The sequence below is a fragment of the Herpailurus yagouaroundi genome, unplaced genomic scaffold (genome assembly GCF_014898765.1).
Source record: "Herpailurus yagouaroundi ecotype Mexico unplaced genomic scaffold, PumYag 163, whole genome shotgun sequence".
Classification (NCBI taxonomy): Eukaryota; Metazoa; Chordata; class Mammalia; order Carnivora; family Felidae; genus Herpailurus; species Herpailurus yagouaroundi.
In genome coordinates this window covers 33,073,359-33,095,624 of record NW_024412404.1, presented here as the reverse complement: position 1 = coordinate 33,095,624, position 22,266 = coordinate 33,073,359, and the positions used below count along the sequence as shown (strand labels likewise).

At 39.1% G+C, this 22,266-nt stretch overlaps 2 protein-coding genes across 10 annotated transcripts in view; one reads left to right on the top strand and one right to left on the bottom strand.

Annotated features, from left to right (window-relative positions):
- The window catches only part of MARCHF5 (membrane associated ring-CH-type finger 5), a 57,814-nt gene extending 47,154 nt beyond the window's left edge, over nt 1-10,660 (bottom strand). Inside the window, exon 1 of the mRNA XM_040485862.1 lies at nt 10,524-10,660. Within this exon, the coding sequence (XP_040341796.1) occupies nt 10,524-10,558 (35 nt within the window). The 5' untranslated portion in view covers nt 10,559-10,660. The remainder of the gene's footprint in view (nt 1-10,523) is intronic.
- A 119-nt stretch (nt 10,661-10,779) lies between these two features.
- CPEB3 (cytoplasmic polyadenylation element binding protein 3) overlaps nt 10,780-22,266 on the top strand; it is a 197,432-nt gene continuing 185,945 nt past the window's right edge. For 2 of the 9 annotated variants that reach the window (XM_040485853.1, XM_040485851.1), the window contains exon 1: nt 10,933-11,184. In XM_040485853.1, the coding sequence (XP_040341787.1) occupies nt 11,097-11,184 (88 nt within the window). In that variant the 5' untranslated portion in view covers nt 10,933-11,096. Of the gene's footprint in view, nt 10,885-10,926; nt 11,185-11,762; nt 11,849-22,266 lie in introns of those variants that run through there. The other 7 variants (XM_040485855.1, XM_040485857.1, XM_040485854.1 and 4 more) reach the window with 5 other exon arrangements.

Below are 22,266 nucleotides of genomic sequence, written 5' to 3'. Positions count from 1 at the left end.
TTTTTAATTTTTTGAGGAACTGCTGACATTGTAACAAGCCCTACAGGTGATCACAATACCTAAAGTTTGAGAATCTCTGCTATAGTCATTCCTCTTTATTCTTTTAAGCCTCAAATACTGTATTTACCATAACACAGAAATGAAATTTCATTTTACACCCAACATAAAAATTTTAAAATTATTTGGTTTTTAATTTAAACCACTTCTCAACCTTTTGGCTAAGATCAAGTGTGGTTTTTAATTTAAACAAGAAGTAAAATGCTCAAGATTTTTTTTTTCTCCTAAGGTAAAGAGCTAGCTAAATGTGGGGAAAAGACTATGCAACTTCAAGGTGTTCTATAACGGAGCAAAGAACTTGGGGTGTGGAGCCAGACTGTTCAAGTTCAAACCCCTGTTTACCACTTATTATAGGTGTAACAACAGAATCTCTTGTATTGTAAGGCGGGGGTTCTTAAACTGGGGTCCATGAAAATTTATCCCAGAAAATTTGGATGGGGAAAGAAATTACATCTTCACTTTTGCTAACCTCTAAATAAAATTTAATTTTCCTCCAATGATGAATGTAAGCAAACCATAATAATATTAACAGTACAGCAATTAGAAATTACAGTATACTGACCAGAAATTTTCATATTATGTTACAGCTACCTGTGCAGATCCCAAAATAACATTTACTCATTGCAAATTTGAATGTAGTTATCAGACCAACCAATACAGCTTGTATTTTAAGGTATTAAATAAAGCTCATATTACTGTATCAGATTTTTAACAGGTTGATTGGTTTCATTTATTTTCCTTGTTTGTTTGTTTGTTTTTGAAAGAGAGAGAGGGCAAGTGAGGGAGGGGCAGAGAGAGAGTTGCAAGCAGGCTCCACACTGCCAGTGCAGAGCCTGACACAGGGCTTGGACTCACCAATGATAAAATCACGACCTGAGCTGAAATTAAAAGTTGGGTACTTAACAGACTGAACCACCCAGACGCCCCTCATTTCTGATACTATGTATTTTGTGTTCTTTTGTGTTCTTTCAAAACATTCTAAGCAGGAACCCAAAGGCTTAACCAGTCTGCCAAAGGAATGGTCAGCATTAAAAAGGTTTAATGTTAAGATCTCCTATTGTAAAAGATTAAACAAATGATCATGAAACTACATAAGCATTGCCTGCCATATATAAAACCACTAAATGAACACTAGTAATAATGGTACTGATAAAGACGGGAATGGTGTCTGGGGTGCTTGAGTGGCTCAGTTAGTTAAGCGTCTGACTCTTGGTTTTGGCTCAGGTCATGATCTCACGGTTCGTGGGATCGAACCCCACAGTGGGCTCTGCATTGACAGCACGGAGCCTGCTTAGAATTCTCATTCTCTTTCTCTCTTTCTCTCTTTCTCTCTCTCTCTCTCTCTCTCTCCCCCCACCTCTCTCTGCCCCTCCCCTGCTCCAGCTTGCTCTCTCTCAAAATAAATAAACTTAAAAAAGATGACAAAGATGGTGTCAACTTGACATCTATGGCTAGATGTTATGGATGCAATTTGTTACCTAAATTAGCACATAAGGGAATTCTGCTTGGCACCCTGGTATTCAGTGGAAAAAGTCCTGGATTCCTAATCACCACCCCTCCCCCCCCACCCCCACCACACACACGTTTTCAATAGGCCAATACCACTGCATAAGATATTCATTCAAATCCTCTCAATTCATTTTCTTCCACCCTTCTTTTCCTTCTACTATCTCTTTAAATGCCTCCTGCTTGCTCAGGTACACACTATTTACTTCTACACCTTCCCACCTGGCAAGTTGGGGCACATTACTTTACAAAGTAAAGGAAAATCTGGGGATTATCACAATTGGCTCAAAGATTAAAGAACAAATCACTATTATCACAATATGAAGAAAAAAATGATGAATCTAAAGATTGTTATTCTTCAAAATAAATGTGTAGACTCAACAGTATTGGTAATATCACTAAATCTGTACCCTTTACATGCCACCCTTTACAAAAGATTATTTTATACTACATGATTATGATTTTAAAACTGTAACTTTTTTCCAGGTACAGATCCTAACAGTAAGCTTTATACACTGTTCAAGGAATACATGGCTAGTTTGTCTAAAACCTAAGATTATTCAAGATCTCCTCTTGAATCAGCTTGAGTACCTACTAAGTACATTCATTATTTGATGCCACAAGGACTACATTAAGTGCCAAGAAAAGATATTACAATGTGAGTAATAAGTTATATAGAAATATGAGGATGACAGTACGACGCTGTGAGGATGACAGTACGACGCAGCTGAGATGGTTTCATGAAAAGGACAAAAGTACGGATGAGAATTTAAGCTGGATTGGGAAATGAAAAGAGTAAGGGTATTCAAACTAAGAAAAATTGCATAAACAGGACAGAAATGAGCATATGATCATGGACAATAAGAACACCAACATAGTTGGAGCGGATTTTAAGGTAAACCTAGATATTATAAACCAGTTAGGAAAGGATGGATGACAAAGATAACCTCACATCATAGGGCTCATTTGTGACTCATCCCCTGTTTATATGGTTATTTTTTCAAAGTACATGGAAAAAAGGGGAGGAAACTTTACCAATAAAAGTTTCTCAATAGCATATTTATTTACTAAATAAGTAAGTATGGTTATCTAATAAAACTGTCAGTAAAGTTTATCTTTACAGACTCAAATTGCAGGTGTCTATCTTGGATTGGATTATTAGAAAGATCTGGGAAATCATAGGCTCCTGCCTTAGAGATCACTTTGATTAAAACTGGAGTGTAGCAGAATGGAATTCCAGGAGGTAGGAGAGAGAACGATGAAACAAGCTTTAAATTACTGCTGTTGTATTATATATGGTGCCTCAACAATGTATTTGCAGGACTGTTTTAAGTAAAGAGAACAAGCAGTCCTTAATTCAGAACATGCTTTAGAGACCCATACTCTGGTTAATGCAAGGAAGGCCTCATTTAACAATGGAAAAAACTGCACACTGTTTTGTCTCACGATTAAAAGTTTCACACCCCATGTATTCTGGTACAGGAACTGTACCATCAAGAAGAATAAAAATCCCTTTATGTGTCTGTTCACATAAGTGGAATGGAAGTTAAAGTATCTGAATTCATCAAAAGAAAAAAACCACAATCACAACACATTACCAAAGGGTAAAACTGAAGGGAAATACACTCCAATCAAGCATATACATGCCATCCCCTTTGTCTCTGATATTCAGAAACTCTGCAAGAGTAATTATTTCCATCTTTTTTTTTTTTTTTTTTTTTAACATTTATTTATTTTTGGGACAGAGAGAGACAGAGCATGAATGGGGGAGGGGCAGAGAGAGAGGGAGACACAGAACGGAAACAGGCTCCAGGCTCTGAGCCATCAGCCCAAGCCTGACGCGGGGCTCAAACTCACGGACCGCGAGATCGTGACCTGGCTGAAGTCGGACGCTCAACCGACTGCGCCACCCAGGCGCCCCTAATTATTTCCATCTTAAATAAACAAGGAAACAAAAGCCTAGAAAGGTTAAGTAATCTGCTCAACGCCTTACAGAGAGGCACGGATGCAACCTAGGCCTCAACTCCAAAATATTGGCTTTTCATGCTGCATCATGCTGCCATATGTATAGTGAATTCTGAGAAATGTTTCCACTTATTTCATAGAAAATTATAGCCAGTACAAGAAATTGTTTCATTTTTTCTAAGGTACTTTTAAACAGCCATAAGGAGCTTTCACCAGAGATCTAAACTTCTTCCAGTCTATTTCACTGTGCCATATAAATATTATGTCTCATCAACTGATGTTGATACAACTGATACAACAGTTGTATCATGTAAAGGACTGCTGTATGTATGTATGTATGGCATGTAAAGGACTGCTACAGAGTCTAGAGAAGAGGGGAAAAATATTTCTGAGATGGTTAGAAAAGCTTTATAAATGAGGCAGAACCTAAAATGGGTGTTGAATGATGGGTAGAACTTTGAAAGACAAGATGCTAAAAAGAACATCTTGTGTTCAGAGGACAGTGAGCAAATCAGTTTGGCCTGGGCAACAAACATGTATGTACTATTATTAGTTTTTTCTTCCTTTTTAAGTAGGCTTCATGCCCGGTGATGTCCCAATGCAGGGCTTCAATTCATGACCCTGAGATCGAGACCTAAGCTGAGATCCAGTTGGATGCTTAACCGACTGAGCCACCCAGGTGTCTGTACATACTCATTCTTAAAGAGAAGCAAAGGTTTAAAAAGGTAGTTGGTGCCAGCCATAAACTCAGTGTCTTAAACATAATAGGGAGCACAATACATATGATTATGAAGGGTCTCGAAGGCCAGGCCAAATAATTTGAACTTAAGCTTAATAAGCAATAAAATACAGGTGGTTGAGCAAATGAGTTGGTTCTTTAAATTGTGCTTCTGCTAAGATTATTCTGAGCACTGATACGTCATAAAGGATGAAAAGAAAGACACAGATTCAATAATGTATCCAAGGTACCAGGCCTTTGTGGGTAAAAGGGATAGGGAATAGTTTCCATTCTCAGCGAACTTCCAGTTAAACATGCATGGTGGTGGTGGTATCAGGTGTGTGTGGACGGCTCTAAGACATGGGATAGATGTGTTAACAAAATTACAATACAATGTGATTTTCTATAATAAATGCACAAAAGTTCTATGGAAACACAGGAAGGAGTAACTCACTCTGTCTGAAGGAGCTGTGCAATGCTTCAAGGTGATATTTGAGCTGAATTCTAAAGAAGGGTAAGAGTTAGCCAGGTGTTAAAAGGGAGGAAGTCATCTAAAACAAAAATAAGGAAATGACATATTCAGAGAACAATGTAGTGGAATGCAGAAGAGTATGATTAAAGTAGGTTGAGGCTGAATTACATTAATAGATCTAAACCCCTTCACTAGATCTTGAAAGTTTACATTTTATCCCATAGGTGATGTAGACTGGCAGGTTTTGAAGCATGGAAATGATGTGATTATAATTATGCCTTGGCCAATTCTGGTATCACACTAAGTCAAACTAGAAGAGAAAAAGTAGAGCCAGAGAAAGAAGAATCTACAATATCTGATGAGTGAATCTGGAGAGAAAGCAGCAAAAAGAAAAAAAGTGGTGGACTAGAAGGATGGGGTCTAATCAAAGAATAAAAATTGGGAAGAAAAGTAAAAGCCAGGGAAATCTCAGTTTAGACACATTAAGGCGCTAGTAATAACATGTATATACAAATGGGAATGTCTATTGGCCAGCTAGGAAAGAGACACTAAAATGTGGGAAAGCGGTCAGGAATAAAGACGCTCATCTGGGAGTCATTCAAACAGAGGTGAAAGTGAGATAATAAGTGGGTACACTTCAGAGAAGAATGGTAAGTGTGGAGGCTTAAACCATACTTATGTGATTGAAGGGAGAAAAGGTAATATATGAGGGGAAAACAAGCAAAAGATAGAAAAATAGTACAGTATAATAGAATATAATTTCAAGAAGTTAGAGGGTGGTGGTAATCAGTTTCAACTTTATTACATATATACTGAGGATACGAAGACCAAGTAAAAAAGGTATTAGATTTACTGATTAAGAAATTATTAGTGATCTTTAGTATACTTTTAGTAGAGCTAAGAAAGGGGAATGAAAGTCAAATTATAAGGAGAGCTAAAGAAGAGAAAATAAGGACCTAAATATCATAAACAGGGGAATGGATTAAGAAAAAAAGAATGTCAATCCAATGAATATTATATATATATTCTCTTTAATTGCTGAGTATCATAGAACTCAAAACTGTATTTAAAAAAGCAAATTGTAGACTGATACATTCAAATTTTAGAAACAAAATCATGAATTATATATGGTATACCTGAAAACATTAAACAGGGGCATCTGGGTGGCTCATAGGTTAAGTGTCTGACTCTTGATTTCAGCTCAGGTCGTGATCTCATGGTTCGTGAGTTGGAGCCCCATATCAGGCTCTGCTGACAGTGTGGAGTCTGCTTGGGATTCTTGCTCTCCTCTCTCTGCCCCTCCCCTGCTCTCTCTCTCAAAAAAATTTTTTTAAATAAAAGCATTAAACAAAGGAGCCTGGAAAAATATAAACCCATTTATGAGAGTGAAATGGGGATGGAGAGAAGATATGGGACTGATGAGAGTAGTCAAAGGAGATGTTTTCTGTAATCCTTCCACTTTTAACATACAGATGAAAGCAAACATAACTAATTGCTATGGTTTTTAATTCCAGGTATTGGTCTGTTAATTGTCAAAATGGGATAGAGATGTGACTGAAGAGATACCAACTGACACAGAAAATGAGAAATTGCTTTAATGCAAACTAAGAGATAATTATACAAATCTGAAAATAATATGGCATGTTCCTATCAGAATAGTCTACATCTTCTAAAGGGATGTACACTTCTGGTTGATAACGCTTTTAGAGTGAGGATTCTAATTCACTTTGTAACTGCAGGAGAGGGACAGGGAACAGATTATTCTCCACGCTTTCCCTCCCATCTGACTGTTTTGGGACACCGGCTAAGTGCCTTGCCTACTCACCAGGTGCAAGTAAGTGATGTAATACAACATCAACAAACTCCTGAGTATTACTGTGAGATGGGGTATACATAAGTCAAGTTTTCAGAAGGATCACTCAGCAGGCCCAAGCTTCAAATACAAGATCCATTCCTGCAGTGTGTTACAATATTCTTTGTACTCTGTATACATTTAATCCTAATTTTGAGAAACATAAGAGAAATCAAGAAAACAGATGGTGACAGAGTAATGATATAAAGGGTTTGAGTTTATAAACTTTTCTATTTTTTAATGTTTATTTTTGAGAGAAAGAGAGAGAGAGAGAGAGAGAGAGAGAGAGAGACAGACAGACAGACAGTATCTGAAGCAGGCTCCAGGCTCTGAGCTATTAGCACAGAGCCCAATGTGGAACTCGAACTCATGAACCGCGAGATCATGACCTGAGCTGAAGTTGGATGCTTAACTGAGTCACCCCAAAGGCTCCCCAAAGAGTTTGAGTTTATAAATGCTTATAATTTCAAGGCAATGATTTGTGATCCTAAATCATTCATGATACTAGAAAACCACCCCCTTTCCACTACTCTCAAAAATTGTTTGCCCACAACAATTTATTTTTTTTAACGTTCTTTAAAAATTTATTTTTGAGACAGAGAGAGAGTGGGCAGAGAATACCAAGAGGGCTCTGTGTGGACAGCAGAACCTGATGTGGGCTCCATCTCGCCAGTCATGAGATCATGACGTGAGAAGTCCGATGCTTAACCGACTGAGCCACCCAGGCACCCCTACCCACAGCAATTTAAAAGATTCAATAATAAATTTACACAGGACATGTGCTTACTGTTACCAAAATGAAAGACAATCAAAATATCTATATATGCTCTTTCTACCTACAAATACTGCAATAAAATTTATCAAGATAAACTGCTAAATTAAATTTATTCACAAAGGACAAAGCAGTTCAACTTCAGCTATTAATAAGTTGCCATTGGAGAGCCTGGCTGACTCAGTTGGTTAAGCGTCCGACTTTGGCTCAGGTCATGATCTCATGGTTTGTGAGTTCGAGCCACGCATCAGGCTCTAGGCTGACAGCTCGGAGCCTAGAGCCTGCTTCCGATTCTGTGTCTCCTTCTCTCTCTGCCCCTCCTCTACTTGTGCTCGGTCTCTATCAAAAATAAATAAATGTAAAAAAAAAAAAAAGTTGCCATTAGTTAAAAAACCCTGAAAGACTAAGTAGTATAAGCTGAATACACAATCCATGTTACAATGAAGCACAATCTTCATTTAATTTCACAGTTTATTGGAACAAACCTCACTAGAATTTAAGCTCCATATGAGCATTTTCGGTTATGTTCACTACCAAGGATCTAGAATGGTACCCGGTATATGTAGGCACTCAATATTTACTATATAAATTCAATAAATACAAATAATAATTCACTATCAAATACCTAACTTTTAACCTAGGGGCAAAAAAACCAACTTATGCGTTGCACACATTTCCTTAGTCTTCTCAAGGATAAAATCTGCATCAGGAAAACAAACATATAGGCAGGTTTCGGAGCTAAATTCTGTCCCTCAAAAACTGCCACCCAAAACCCAATTATAAGCCCTAATAGGTTGACATATTTTAATCTGTTGGGCCTCTCAGTATTCCTCAAATGAATCAATCATCTTTGTATTCAACTTGTATGCAGGGCCAGCCCACATTAAGATGACAAATATAAAGGAAGGCGGGGGGGGGGGGGCCCAATTGCCACAACTGTTGGTTATATGAGAATCTTAAGCACCTTCTGTGTGCCTAATACATAAAATAGCATTTTACTGTTTTATAAAGTGCTTACACGTGTTCTCATTTGATAAAATCCTGTGAGGTAGGATATTATTTTATAAATGAGGATGGATAGCCTCAGATTTAAGTGCAAAAATTCACATAGCTGGTAAATGGCAAAATTACAATTTCAAGATCACTGTCTCTAAAGCCCAAACTTTTCTTCAGGAATCTCTACTCTTACCATGAAACAATCCCTTAGGGTTTACAGCAGTGGTTTTGAACCACATCAGAAACACCTGGCAAGCTTTTAAAACTACAGATGCTCAGGCCCCATCTTTCAGAAATTTGGGATCTGATTGGTCTTGAACAGAGCTAGGCATCCATCCACAGTTTAAAATGCTCTCCAGGTGATTCTAACGTGAAGCTTGGTTGCAAACTACTGAGATAATAAAAGTCTTCGTCATCTTAATCTACCTTGAGGTATGTCAAAAAGGTACAAAAGATGAAGATAAGCCAATATTATAGTCATCAGCTTCAATAAACGGAGTCAGAATTTCCAAGTTTCCGTTGAGAAGTTCTGAATGCCTTATGAGCACTCCTTGGCTTTTTACTTCTATGGAAATCTCTAAAGAGTGTATGAAAGCCAGGTCACTTTTGCACACAAAAATCTTTCTAAAAGTCACCTATGTAAGAGTGAAAGCACCAGACACTCAAAGGAAAAAAAAAACAAAACTAAGTACAACGTATCCCGCACCAGAATAGGGTCTCATTTGATTGGAACTGGCAGTGGACACAGGTGGTCTTCTCTGGGCATATGTTAGTAGTCCTACGCAATTTGCCAGTATGCTGAATTATAATGAAGGAAAAGCCTGCTAACCCTGAGGCAACTGGGGAAAACGACACAAAAGTTCATGCATTTGTTCATAAAACAAATATTTACTGATGACCTACTGAGTACCAGGCTCTGTTCTAGAATTTAAGATAAATGAGAAAGTTTCTGCTTTCTAGGAGCTTATAAAACTACTTATATTAAAAAAGGGGTTAGTCAATACAACCTGACAACCTGACCTGAATGCTGACCTTAAAGCTGAATTAATCACTGGGTCACCCCTAACTGAATAAAGTCCACAATATGATTTTTTATCAATTCTGGTGTCTCCAATTCTAAGCTCCAAAGGAAATGTCTGTTCTGTCACTCTGGGAGGAGATGTACTCTTGGGTGATTTTCGTTCTGGGTGTGGCTGATCCAAACAGCGTTTAACTGGGTATAATCTCAGTTAAGGGAGGCCTTTCATTTAACGTCTTATTGGTGGAACTTTACTCTGTACAAAGAACTGTACCACTTGCTGAACAAGGTGGCAAGTGGTCTGACAATTGTAAGCAACTGCAAACATTATGTATTAACCTGTAATATTCCCAGGAATTTAAGACCTGGCGAGGGAGAAAGGTGGATTGAGTCTCCAAAAACTCATGGAAGAACCCATGAACTAGAATTTGAACAGCAGAGGGCGGTGCAACCGACTTCGCAAAAAAGAGTTTTACTGTCTGGAGCCCCCCAGGAATGGGCCACTGGCCCCAGTAAAAGACGAAACTTTCTTAGTGAACTCAACGAATCATAAAATGTGCTAACTGTTCAGTGTTGTACTCATGTGGCTGTTTTCCACAACCTCTATCCTGGCCGTTAAAGCTCCTTTGCGGATACTCTTGCCCTTCCAGTTTGGGGGTGGGGATGGGATGGGATGGGATGGGGGAAAGGAGGAATAAAATCAGACTATCAGCCTTCTCAAAAGAATGCTTACTTACCCTTGGTTTTTGCAAAGAGTCTTAAAATCGTAGGGGATCATTCCCCTGAAAGATAGTCTGGTTGTTGTTGCCAGTGACATCGCTGGCAAACACGTTACAACATAGTTTTGGGGGGAGGGGAGGAGAGTAAGAAACAGAAAAAGAAACTAACGCCGTGGGTTAACCCAAACCCCTCTCACTTGAAAAGGGCGTTCCAACACAACTCGACGCCACTCCCTAAGTTTCGCTTTAAGTCTACGCATCCGAGCCGCCCGCTCTGTCCTCCCCGAGCACGGACTCCAAACTTTCTGCCCCTCACACGGCCCCCCGGCCGTGGAACTCCTCCCGGCACGCCGGGCTCCGCTTACGGAGAGCCTCGAGGCCGGGCGCGGGCAGGACCAGCGCCAGACGAGGGTCTGCGGCTCGCTTTCTCCCCCAAAGCTGCCCGTACCTGTCTAGCATCTGCTGTAGGGCTTGGTCCGGCATCTTCGGCGGAGCCGGCGCACTCGGCCCTCCCCAGTGGACCTGGTCAGGGCCGGGCCCAGGGACAATAGCACTGAGAGGCGGCGGAGTAGGCCTCAGTCCGGCGGCAGCCGCGAACCCGCTGCCCAACCTCCCGGGGTGGCTCCGCGAGCCCGGAGGCGGCGGTGCGCGTCCTGCGGGCGTCCGGAGGAGGCGGTGGAGAGCGAGGAGGAGGAGCCTGGGGCGGGGAGGCGGCAATCGCGGCCCGGGTTCCTGCCCGTCGGCCCGGGGTTCCGGTCCATGGACCGCGGGCGCCGAGTTGCTGCTGGCGGAGGAGCTACCTCTGTGAGGTAAGAGTCACCGCCTCCGTGCGCGCCGGGGTCACGACGCAAGGCGGCCCAGAGCAGCCTGGGAGATGTAGTCCTCTGACCGTCCCCGCTGGAGGCTGCACAGCCCGCCCCGACCACCGCCGCCGCGCCCGCAGCCGCCCGGCCGGCGCCCTCCCGTTTCCTTCCTCCAGGGGGAAAAATGTCCTTCGGGCCGCTTTCCAGGAAGCAGCAGGATGTGCCTCTCTACTGTCAGTAGCAACAAGGTCAGCCCTCCCTGCCTGTTCTTTTCTCAGCTCTTGCCCTCAGGTGGGACCGAGCCAGGTGAGGGGAGGGGGCTGAAGGGCCATTTCTCTTCAGGGTCCCCAGCCCTGTTCGCGGCGTCGGGGCGGGCCGTGGAGGGGGTGGGGGTGGCAGAAGTGCCTTCGGAAGCCCTCGGCGCTGGGGCCAGGCTGTGCCGCGTCTGAGCTCGTTTTGGGGAGTTACACAACCCCCGCAAGGGGACGGATGCACTGGTGCGGGAGATTATTCCCAAGGGGGCGTGGGGGCCGCCTTAACCAGATGGTTCCCACCCGAGTTTCTCACTGTGTGTTTTGGGGGAGTGGTGGGGGAGAAAAGATTATTCTCTCCCTCTCTAAGAGCCTTCTATAATGTGCTTGGTCTTTCAAGGGCTCGCCGACAGTCTCCAAATGGAACATGTTCGTGAATAAACAGCTCTTGCTTACTCAGCTGTGGGTTGTCAGGGGTGTTTGTTTCTCTCTGTGCTGCTGGTCACTGTTAACCATTTAGAGTCGCTTTGACACCTCCAAGCAGGTGGATGTGTGTGTGTTGGGGGGGGGGGGGGAGGGAATCGAAAGGGAAAAATCATCAATCACTCGATGGGTTATTCTCTGACGCTCCAGGGACAGCTTTGGCGGGAGGAAAGAGCTGTTGGCTAAAACGAATGCGTCTTTTGGACGACCTGTGGCGTTCTCCAGTGCTGTGATTGGTAGGACGTCTGGTAGTTTTCCCTTGATTATGCCTAATGTCTGCCGCAAGATGTTTGATTTGTCTTGCAAGATGTTTGATTTTTCTTTAAAGTTAAAGTGTGTTTTTTACGCTCTTTTTAAATGTGGAATTTTACAATCAGCTCTTAATTCTGTTTCAAGTTTGTTTCCTGAATATATTTGAACTAGAGTGTACACTGCCAGAAACAACAACAACAACATGTGAACAGAAGTTTATTTGGCCTCCAATTTCTGAAAGATGCTTTTATGAGAGGCTTTGACAATTTACATGACTATTTATAATTAACGATTCACCTTTTTCTCACGAAATGTAAAACAGGCCCCCGCTAGTGGAGGGAAATAAGAATTTAACTTACTCAGGGTTTTTGGTATTTTAAATTCCTATTTATTGCTCCTCCTACTGGGTAAGCCTTCCCTTACTGTGTATTTATCTCTTAAGTAGTTATGCACCGCAAGGAGATGGATATATATATCCTGCTCAAAAAATAGAATTTAATCCTAGCATATTGATTAAGTAGGCTAGCGCAAACTCCCGTCTAGTTTTATGATTTACGCTAAAAGGAGTTCTCACCCCATTTTGGAATTTATATTTGAACCCCCACTTACAAAGTAATACGATATAGTCTGTTCATAACAAAGCTGTGTGCAGATTAACATTATCTTTTAAAAGGGTTTTATATTAGAATTTTCATGAAAAGTCTTTCCTGGCTGTGTCAAAAATCCTTCAAAATAGAAAAAAATATATATGTTATTCGTCTTAAAAGTGATTAGCATGTGACCTAGTAATTCCACTCCTTGTTATTTATCCAAGAGAAATAAAAACACATGTCTAGACAAAACTTGTATGCAAATTTTCATAGCAGCATTTTTCCTAATAGCCAAAAAAGTGGAAACAACCTAAATATCCATCAACTGATGAAAGGATAAATCAGATGTGGTATATCTATGCAATAGAATGTTATTAGATGATAACAAGGAGTGAAGTTCTGATTCTTGCAACATGGATGAACCTTGAAAACATAGGCTAAATGACAGGAGCCAGTCACAAAAACCACATATTTATTGTATGATTCCATTTATATTAAATTTTAAAAATAAAAAAATTCATAGACAAATAAAGTAGATTAGTGATTACCTAGGGCTGGCGCGGTGAGAGAGAAAAGGGGAGAGGCTGTTAATGAGTACAAGGTTTCTTTTTGGGGTGAAGAAAATGTTCCAGAATTTGAATGGTGATAGTTACACAACATTGTGAATTATATCCCAGTTTAAAAAATAATATAAAACAAAATTAGAGGGGCGCCTGGGTGGCGCAGTCGGTTGAGTGTCCGACTTCAGCCAGGTCACGATCTCGCCGTCCGTGAGTTCGAGCCCCGCGTCAGGCTCTGGGCTGATGGCTCAGAGCCTGGAGCCTGTTTCCGATTCTGTGTCTCCCTCTCTCTCTGCCCCTCCCCCGTTCATGCTCTGTCTCTCTCTGTCCCAAAAATAAACGTTGAAAAAAAAAAATTAAAAAAAAAAAAAAACAAAAAAAAAAACAAAAAAACAAAATTAGATTCTAGTGATGATGGTAAGCTCTTTATACTAAAAAAATTGAATTGTACACAATATGGGTGAATTTTATGGTATGTAAGTTATATCTCAATAAAGCTCTTAAAAAAGTAATTAGCTCCATATAAAATGTTCATAAGGACAACTCATGATTCTTTACTATAGAATTTTAATTTTTAAATATATTTTAGTTAGTATGGGTAAAAATCATGATTGGTAAAACTCATGAAATAAATTAATTCCTTGTATTTGAAATGGGTGACACGTATAGCCTAAATTTCAATTTGTCTGTCAACTTTGTTTTCCTCAGCTCTTGGATTTAAAAATAAGACTCAGAATAATTGGAATTACAATTTAGTCTCTGATCTTGAAGGAAAAAAGTCTTAATTACTTAGATCTGAGTCTCACCAGAGGGGGGAAAAAGTTGAAATATACTGCATTTTATATAGGGCTAGAGGCTTGTGGTAAATGATATTCAGGCAAGAGAGTTATGGAATCCTAGAGAATATGGAATATATTAATAATTTTGTAATGGGTTTAGAATAAGCTGAGTACAGAAGGGCTCTAAATATGTCCGGAAATTTAAAATAGTATATTACTTTAATGTTCTTCCATCACCCTTGTTTTGAACTGTCTGCCAAAAGGGGCTCTGGAGATATTACATGGAGAAATAGTATAAAATAAACAAGTGCCCTCCAAGGAGAGTTGTCATTTGCTAAATTTGGTAATAAACTGCAGGCCAAAGAGAGTTCTTCATTAATTCACTCTGCAGATGTTTACAGAGGACTTAGGATGTGCCTAGGTACTCCAGTAGCCAATTAAACTACTGTTTTAAGAACATACAAACTCCCTAATGATGCTTATACTAAAAAAATAAAACAAGGTAATTACATATGAAATATTACATAATGATATGTGGCATCATATAATGAAGTACCAAATGAATAGCGTGGAAATACAAAGTGATTTAGAGGTTTAGAGTCATCTGTTGGGGGCTGGTGTATTAAAGAGAACTTTATGAAATAAGGGAAATTTAGGCTCTACCTTTTAGCAGTAGGAAGAATTGTAGGTGAATAAGTGAATTGTAGGTGTATGTAGATGAGGAGGTGGAGAAGGGTCTTGGGTCTGGATAAGGATGAAAAGATGTAGAGAGAGGAGTTAACCTCTGTTATTGTAGGTCTCTGTTGAGTGAGAGTGAAAAATAAACTGTTGGCTAAGTAGGGAATAGATAAAAAGGCCTTGAATCTATTCTTTCAACAAATATTTATTGAATGTGCACTATTTATGTGACAGGCATGAATAAGATAGGCACTGGGGATACAATAATGAGCAAAAGCAAGCATATTGCTTACCTTTGTAGAGTTTATAGTGAGAGAGAGAGAATCACATAATTTTTTTAAATTTGCAAATGTACATAGTGTTATGAGAGATTATAGCTAGGGAATTGACCTAGATAGGGAGGTCAGGAAAGTGTCTCTCAGGAAGTGTCCATTATGCTGAAACCTGAGGAAGAGCAAGAGTTAACTAGAGAAGAGGAGGAGGAATGAGCAATCCAGGCCAAAGAACAGCATGTGCAAATACCCAGGGAAGGAAAGGCCTGTGATGAATGGGGGGCCCTGAAACAAAAAGGGAACTTGGGGCAGAATGAGACCAAAAAGGTGAATCAAGTGATAGAAAATGAAGAACTTTGTAGACTAATTTGAGGAATTTTGCCCTTATCCTAGAATCCTGCTGGGAGGAGTAGTTTAGACATGGGAAATCAACTCTATTCTTTAGGAATAAAGAATGGAAGTTAACTTATGGTTCTTAAGCCTGCTGTGAGTCAGAGACTCACCCTGGAAATTCTGATGTGCCTTGTCATTGTGCCCAATTAGCTGTTTTGTTTTGTTTTGTTTTTTAACAAGTTCTGTAAGTGATTATTAGATCACTGGTATCTGAGGAAATACTGCAGTGGGTGGAGAGCCTACGTTTAAGTCTTAGCATTGCCACTCAGAAACTCAGCAACTGTGGGCAGGTTATTGAATCTCTTTAAGTCAAGTTTCCTCATCTCCAGAGGAAAGAGCTATAGCATTTACTTCATTGGATTGCTGGGAGGATTAAATGAGAAAATTCATTTAAATTGTTCAGTATGGTGCTGGGCACATGGTAAGAGCTCTATTGGTGTTAGCTCTTAATTATTACTAAAAGTTCTTGAATAAAGGTGAGAATGATTTAGAGGGATTAATTTTGAAGTAGTATGCAGGATGAATTAGAAACAAAGACAAGTTAGATCTCAGTAACTTGGCCATGGTCTGGAACTATTTTCAAAAGTTTACTTTAACACAGCTATTAGTTCTTGAAGATCCTTGGATAGGCTAAGTAGTTCTTAAGTAGATAATGTCTCTAAGGACTTTTATGGGGGGACTTTGGTTCCCAGAGTACATCTTACTGGCTTAGAATCTATAGGATTACTTTGAATTGGCTTAATTCTGGACAGAGGCTTCACTGGCCCTTGTAGTGGACAGCCTAAAACCTATTTATCTTTATTTGCTGCTTAGAGAATAGAATCTTAACAGCTTATATCCACTCTAATGCAGTAGATATTTACAAAGAGTAAATAATTTTACATAATATCATCATGCACTAACATGCCTTCTTCACTTCTTCATAAATATGGTGGAAGACCCATTACTTTTCATTATCTTTGCTTAAATTCCTCTTTGGGTTATGTGTCCCTGGGATATGCAATGGTGTGTCAAAGGTAGACAAAAATCACAGATAACTTGTCACATATTCCCTCTTGTATTCCTCTTGTGTCCCTGAAGTATCAGTTTTATGAGAAAATGTACATATAATGAATTTTCTTCCTTTTCAAACAAACATGGATGTCATAGAGCAACAGTTCTCAAAATGTGGTCCAGCAGATCCCTAGGGCTACTTGAGGTCAAGATTATTTTCATAATAATACTAAAATATTATTTGCCCTTTCACTGCATTGGCATTTACTTTGATGGCACAAGCAATGATGGATGAAACCACTTGTGCCTTAACACCATTAAAGGCATTGGTACTAACCTGTACTAATGGTTATATATTTTTCACCACCATGCACATGCAGTAAAAACAAACCAGAAGTTCACTTAAGAATGCTCTTGATTAAGCAGTAAAAAATATTTGATTAAATCGTGACACTTACATACACACATCTTTAATATTCTGTGTGATGAAATGGGAAATGTGCACACATCTGCATCCAAATATGATTGTTGTCTCAGAGAAATACAAATGATTGAGATGCAAACTGAACTGGCTGCTTATGACAGACTTTTTACCTGAAAGACTGACAATAAAGAATTTAAACTTTTGTGCTATAAAGAATACTGTTAAGAAAATGAAAAAAAAAAAAAAAAGAAAATGAAAAGACATCCCACAGAGTGGGGAAAAATTTTGGAAATCATGTGTCTGAAAAGGGACTTGTATCTAGAGTACATGAGATTTATTACAATTTAATAGTAGAAAGGCAAATAGCCCAATTAAAAAATGAACAAAAGATCTGGATAGACATTTCTCCAAAGATATACAAATGGCCAGTAAACACATACAGAGATATTCACCAACCATTAGAGAGATACATTACCATTAACCAACATTAACCATTAGGGAGATACAGTTCAAAAAAAGGACAAATGTTGGTGAGAATGTGAAGAAATTGGAGTTCTAGTACACTGCCGTTGAGAAGGTAAAATGGTCCAGCCACTTTGGAAAACACTGGCAATTCCTCAAAAGGTAAAACCTAGTTTCCGTATGACCCAGCAGTTCCACCCCCAGGTATATAACCAAGAGAAGTGAAAACATGCCTACATAAAATCTTGTACGTGAACATTCATAACAGCATTATTCATAATAGACAAAAAGTGGAGCAGCCCAATGCCCATCAATTGAGGAATGGATAGATGAAATGTGGTGTGTCCATGCAATGGAATATTGTTCAACAATAAGAAGGAATGAAGTGCTGATACATGCTACAACATGGATGAACCTTGAAAATATTACACTAAGTGAAATAGTTCCAAATAGCACATGTTCTAGGATTCCATTTCATGAAATGTTAAGAGATAGAAAATAGATTATTGGTTACCTAGGACTACGGCAGATGGGGTCTTGGGCGTGGTGACATCTAAGGTGTGCAGGGGGTTCTTTCTGAGGTGATGAAGGTGTTCTAAAATTGATTGTAGTGAGGATTGCAACTCTGAATACACTAAAAGCCACTGAATTGTATACTTTAATTGGATGAATTACATGTGTTTGAATTATATTTCCATAAAGCTGCTATTTAAAGTAACACCAGATCGGGGCCACCTGCTTGGCTCAGTTGGTAGAACATGCAATGCTTGATCTTGGGGTTGTGAATTCGAGTCCCATGTTGAGTGTAGAAGATTACTTAAAAATAAAATCTTAAGGGGCGCCTGGGTGGCGCAGTCGATTAAGCGTCCGACTTCAACCAGGTCACGATCTCACGGTCTGTGAGTTCGAGCCCCGCGTCGGGCTCTGGGCTGATGGCTCAGAGCCTGGAGCCTGTTTCCGATTCTGTGTCTCCCTCTCTCTCTGCCCCTCGCCCGTTCATGCTCTGTCTCTCTCTGTCCCAAAAATAAATAAACGTTGAAAAAAAAATTTTTTTTAAATAAAATCTTAAAAAAACATCAACAATGGCACTGGATACTAAATGTACTCTTGATCTTGGGGTTGTGAGCTCAAGTCCCATGTTGAGTGTAGAGATTGCTTAAAAATAAAATCTTAAAAAAATAATAATGGCACTGGGTGTTATATGTAAGATGAATCACTAAATTCTACTCCTGAAATCAATATTACACAGCGTGTGAACTTACTAGAATTTAAATAAAAACTTAAAAAAATAAAAACAAAAACAGAGTTTACTCATTTCTTACTGTTTTTTTTTTTTAATGCTGTTTTTAAAATGATTATTTTTGAGAGCTAGAGAGCACAAATGTGCACATAGGGGAGGGGCAGAGAGAGAGGGAGAGAGAGAATCCCAAGCAGGCTCCATGCTGTCAGGGCAGAGCCCTATACAGAACTCGATCCTACAAACCGAGACCATGACCTAAGCTGAAATCAAGAGTTGGACCCTTAAGCAACTGAGCCACCCAGACACCCCTCCTTATTATTGGTTTTAAGAGCTCTTTATACATTCTGGACACAAGTCCTCTATGAGAGATGTGTTTTTATAAAGTTTATTCTTCCAACTCACATCTTTTTCACAGGAATATTTTTTGAAGAATAGGAATTTTTAATTTTGATGAAGAAAATTTATCATTTTTTTTCTGAAATAGATCATGCTTGTAGCATCAGGATTAAGTATTTTTTAATTCAAATATGAATATATTCTATAAAAGGGGAGTGTTCTTAGAACATTGAATTTGGTATCAAACAGATCTACTTAAATAGGAAGTAAGTAAATAGATACTCTGACCTTGAGTAAATTGTGAATGTCTGAGCTTGTTTCCTTGATATAAATCTTTGGTGTAATATCATGACTCCTCTATGGAGTTTCTGGCAGGATTATAGTAGAAAATAAATGAAAAGGAGGAAAGAGTGTTGAATAAAACTAACTAACTAAATAATTAAAAAAATTATGAAATGACACCAGATAAAACCTTAAAATCCATTATTAGTTGGCTGATTTAATAACATATGACACACCCATATAACATAATAATATATAGCTGAGCTACTGGAACAAATGAGGTATTTCTATACAGGCCATAAGGAAAAGTTGCCAAAGATTTAGTAATCATCAGTTAGGATTTTTTTGTTGTTGTTCCACAGAAATCAACTACATAATTCAGCCTTTTAGGGGACATTTGCTAATGTGTAGAGACATTTTTGATTGTTACATAAGGGGATTTTACTAACATCTGCTGGGACCAAGGATGCTGCTAAATGTACTCTAATGCACAGAACAGCCCCTCACAACAAAGAATTATGTAGCTCAAACTGTCAGTAGTGCTGGGGCGCCTGGCTGACTCAAGTCAGTGGAGCCTGCAACTCTTGATCTTGGTTTGTAAGTTCAAGCCCCATGTGGGGTGTAGGGTTTACTTAAAAAAAAAAAAAAAAGTGGTGCTGAGGCTGAGATATTCTGAACTAACTTAACTGAAGGGAAATTCGTTGAAAAGATATGAGTTACTTAAGGCAAGACCAGGCTAAGAACAGTGAAGTAGGAGCTACACCAGAGAATATTGGTAGCAAAACATTCCATGTTTAAATGAGTACAGCACTGGAATGAATAAACTACAACTGTTTTTATTCTGCTCACAGTTCAGAATCTAAGGAGGGAGGATCTAATCAATGTTCCTTGCCACTTGGCTAAGGGCAGGCAGTATACCGTGAGTGAATGAAGGCAATTCCTCAAAAGGAAGTACATTCATTAGCAAATACTTATTGACCATATGTTTATGTTTCAGGTTTTATTTAGGTGCTGTGGATAGAGTAGAGCAAAAGAAATGAAAAGATCCTTGTGGAGTTTATATTATTAAGAGGCTAAATCAGGGCAAATCTTTAAGTAATAAAGAAGGTAGAATAGTTGCCAAACATCAAAACCAATAAATACTACCTATATATTAAGTGAAAAAAGCAGGTATTTTTTTTTTTTATTTAGGGTGTATATGTAAGATTTCTAAAAGGATATATAGGAAATTGTTTTTTGTTTTTTTTAAATATTACCTCTGGATAGTGAGACTGAATATGGGGAGAAGAGTCTACTTTTCATTTTATTACCTCATAATATTTTCCTTTTCACCATGAACATGTATTTTATAGTTAAGGTTTTATTAGATTAAAAAACAACAGAAGAAATCATTGCAGGTGAAGGATGATTAAAAGCTTTTAAAAAATCACAATATTGTGGTGCTCTGCTTATTATGGAAAAGCAGAAAGGAAGAAAGAACATCTGACTGGAAAGTATGGCCTGTAATCATTTAACAAATATTTATTGAACACCTAGCTGCCTTAAATCTTTTTTGGAAAAGGTGGAGTATAAATATCAAACATCAGCCATGTGTGAGGCACACTGTGAGGTGCCGTATCTGGAACAGGATTGAAATTTGAAAAAGATCTGACAACTGCCCTCACTGGTGCTTGTTGGCATCTACTTATTGACCACCAAACATGTGGCATGTGCTGGATCCTTTTTATACACATCATTTCAAATCCTAACAACAATCTTACCAGATAGGTATCTAGGTCTCCCATTTCACAGATGAGAACATTGAAAATTGGGAAGATAAAGTCATAGCAAATAATGGCATAGCTGACATTTGAATCCCAGTATATCTGAATTTACTGGAGAACATTGTGTGAGTATGTGAATAGTTAAATAACAAGTAAAAAGGAAAGTAAAGCAATCACAGGACTACCCTTGGTTAATTTTTGAAGAATTTTACAGATAAGTATACCAGGAGCTGAGAGAAGGAAAAAGAAGTTGCTCATATTTGGAGCAGTCTGGGCAGGTTTCCTAGTTGGAGGAGTGGTTTGAATTGGGTCTTGAAGGAGTATATAAATATGTGAAGAGAAAGGCAGCATGTCAACTTTTACTGAATGCCTGCTCGAGGCTAGAAACATCTCATCTCAGCCCCATATCCCCATTTGAGAGATGAGGAAACAGAGGCCTCACTTTACCTCCACCCCCTGCCAGGAACAGGCAATTAATAGGCATTAATTTTTGGCAATCGGATAGGTGAAAAGAGAAATTTGTTGTTACAGCCAAACACCTCTATTTTATAGCCTCTGGCTTTTATTTTATTTTATTTTATTTTATTTTATTTTATTTTATTTTATTTTTTTCCAACGTTTATTTATTTTTGGGACAGAGAGAGACAGAGCATGAATGGGGGAGGGGCAGAGAGAGAGGGAGACACAGAATAGGAAACAGGCTCCAGGCTCTGAGCCATCAGCCCAGAGCCCGACGCGGGGCTTGAACTCACGGACCGCGAGATCGTGACCTGGCTGAAGTCGGATGCTTAACCGACTGCGCCACCCAGGCGCCCCTAGCCTCTGGCTTTTAGTCTTGGGTAAGATGAGTTAATGGTAGGAGAGAAAGTATACATAATAAACTAATAGACCAGGATATACCCTTTGGGGAGAATAGATATTCAGCATAAGTAGTTTTCCTCTACTTAGGGAGTTTTAGGCCTTTATGAAGGTGTTCTATCTAATTTGAGCTTCTACAGCTTAAATCTCAACTTGGTAAGTCTTAGGAGGGTCATCCATTCAATCATTTATTCAACATTTCTTGAGCTCCAACTATGTACCAGACACTGTAGGAGATATTGGGGATACAAAGATATGAATAATACATGGTTACACTGTTTTTATTTTATTTATTTTTATTTTTTTTTGAAAAAGAAAACAATGGGGGTGGGGAGAGGTACAGAGAATAGAGGGAGGCAGAGAATCCCAAGCAGGCTCTGCGCTGGCAGTGCAGAGCTCAAGTCAGGGCTTGAACCCATGAACCTAACTGTGAGATCATGACCTGAGCTGAAATCAAGAGGCGGATGCTCAACCAATTGAGCCACCCAGGTGCCCGTATTACACTATTCTTGTCATCAGGCTGCTTACAATTTAATGGAAGAGACATGTAGTCATATATACAATATATGGAAATGTGAATCCAGTATTTTTGAACATACTCTGAAAAACCTAGGAGTCCTCCTTGAGTCATTTTTCTCCTTTACCTCATCCTCCTACCCCTCAGTCAGTTACAAAATATGGTCCATTTATCTCCTAAATATTTCTCAAATACATTTATTTCCATTCTTTCCACCTTCACCTCAGTCCTGTTGACTGTGTTCTCTTACCTTGT